Raw genomic sequence first — 2105 nt, 5'->3', positions numbered from 1 at the left:
TTAAAGGACATGGTCAAAATCAAAGTCAAGGTCATCATCTTACTCCTCGCTTGAAACCATACAACTTTGCTATTGGACATTTTCTCCAAATTGCATTCTAACTGAAGATATTAAGGGGGTCCCATATTTTTCGATGACCCTGTATATATACACATATATATATATATATGTATATATATGTATATATATATATATATATATATATATATATATATATAAAACCATTCAATTACATATAAGATATTGAAGGTGAATTTAAATTTTAGTTTAAAGAAAATATTTCTTTTACAAAGAAAAGATTTTAGGGTTTAAAAAGTTTAGATGGTTGGTTAGAGAGGTATTAGGTTTAGTATTAAAAGTAGCTGATATGAAAAAAATTTAATTTTTATTTAAAAATTTACTAAATTAATAATAATATAAATAGTCTTTGGTGAAGATAAGAAAAATTTAAAAAATTTAAATTAGTGAAGAAGAGTTAATATTTAGAATGTTAAAATTTATGGGAGTAAACAAAAGTAATTAATAAAAACAATAATGAACATTAGTGCCAGCAATTGCGGTTAGACTAAGAATTGTAAGAGAATTTAGACAGTCAAATGAATTAATGTGGGAGAGAGAGAGAGAGAGAGAGATTTTAGGATACATATAAAATCATTAAATTTATACCTGTTTAAAACCAAATATAAAAAGGACCTCCTCCTTTTCTGTCTTATTTGTTTCTACTCTCACGTTTCTCATGCCGCTAATCCAGTCCATTGGTATCTTCTTTTTATGCATTGACAAGGGTACTATGCTACATTCACATATGTGATAAAATCTCAACATCCCGTCGCGCCCGGATGTTATTAAATTTTCTTCAAACAGAGCGAACGACTGGACGCCTATTTTACCATGAATTTTATGGAGCGTTTGAATAGGCTTTCTAATAATCACAGACTCAGTCAAGATATCTCCCCGCTGTGTTATAAATACATGAACATTCCCAGCTCTGTCACCACATATTAACAACGATTGCGTGCCCTTATCGTTATTCCCAACTTCATACATTATAGCTGCAGTCAACCAACGTTCTCGACTGGGTGGTAACACGTAGTGTACGTTAATTATTCTAGGCTCATCTATATAAATTTGTAATGCTAAATATATTCTAAAATACATTACAGTTAAAATGCAGTTGCAAAATAAGTGATTTACATACCATAGAATTCAGCAGAAAAACGGATTAATCGCAGAAGACCGTTCGCTCCACATACTGCGAGAGCAGAGTACCATTGAGTGCTCAGCCATTGCAAAGAAAAAATTTGTGATTTCATTACTTGCATTTCGTATGTAAACTGCGTACGTAAAGTCCCACGGTGCTCTGAAAATATATATTATTTAATTTCATCAATTGAAAACTTGAATGAAAAAAGATAATATATTTACATAACAAGTCTGTTCGTATCAAGATTTTTATTGTAATAAGCATTCTTACCTTCGTATACTTTTACGTAGCCTTCTCTAGATGCAAAAGCGACACGTCTGCGATCGAGAGAAACTTGCATAATATAATAGTCTTTTCTTAAATACATAGTACTCTTATGCACCATTTCTTTGCTGTAATGCAGTAGTTTTCCCAATTCAGTGAAGACTAATATTGTGTCGTCGTGCAAATAGCAAACGTATTTAGGAAAATCGCGTGTATCATTGCCAGGTAGAAAACCAGGTAGAAAACTCGTTTTCAGGTTCTTGTAGGGTTCAAAAGGTTGCGTAGACACAGATCCATCACCTCCACCCACATGTATGGTATTTTCTTCGGACACATCGATGCTCCATATAGGCGCTTTGCAGTAGGCTTTATTAAGTAAATTGCCTGAGTGCGACCATGTGCATACAAGTGAATCCTAAAACAGTAGAAAATTAAAAAATATAAATATACAGGGTGATTTTTTTAACCTGAAACTTTCAAATATCTCAAAAAATAAGTACACTAGGAAAAAATGTTAAAAATCAAAATTTCATCATTCCGAGGGAGACATACACTGATGTTAAAATCAGCCCCCCCACCCCACCCCTTGGGCGGTGAAGTGGGGGCAACTTTAAAATCTTAAGTGGGAACTCCTATT

General features: G+C 32.7%; 1 protein-coding gene across 1 annotated transcript in view; it reads right to left on the bottom strand.

Annotated features, from left to right (window-relative positions):
* The window catches only part of LOC105456043 (WD repeat-containing protein 6), a gene marked incomplete at its 5' end in the record, with an annotated part of 8852 nt that extends 6969 nt beyond the window's left edge, over window positions 1–1883 (bottom strand). Inside the window, 3 exons of the mRNA XM_011699816.1 lie at window positions 667–1118; window positions 1199–1360; window positions 1475–1883. Of these exons, the coding sequence (XP_011698118.1) occupies window positions 667–1118; window positions 1199–1360; window positions 1475–1883 (1023 nt within the window). The remainder of the gene's footprint in view (window positions 1–666; window positions 1119–1198; window positions 1361–1474) is intronic.
* Window positions 1884–2105: the final 222 nt, after the last annotated feature.

This window comes from Wasmannia auropunctata, unplaced genomic scaffold (assembly GCF_000956235.1).
Source record: "Wasmannia auropunctata unplaced genomic scaffold, wasmannia.A_1.0 LD335797.1, whole genome shotgun sequence".
Taxonomy (NCBI): Eukaryota; Metazoa; Arthropoda; class Insecta; order Hymenoptera; family Formicidae; genus Wasmannia; species Wasmannia auropunctata.
The sequence above is the reverse complement of the archived record's forward strand: the minus strand, read 5'-3'. Positions and strand labels throughout refer to the sequence as shown.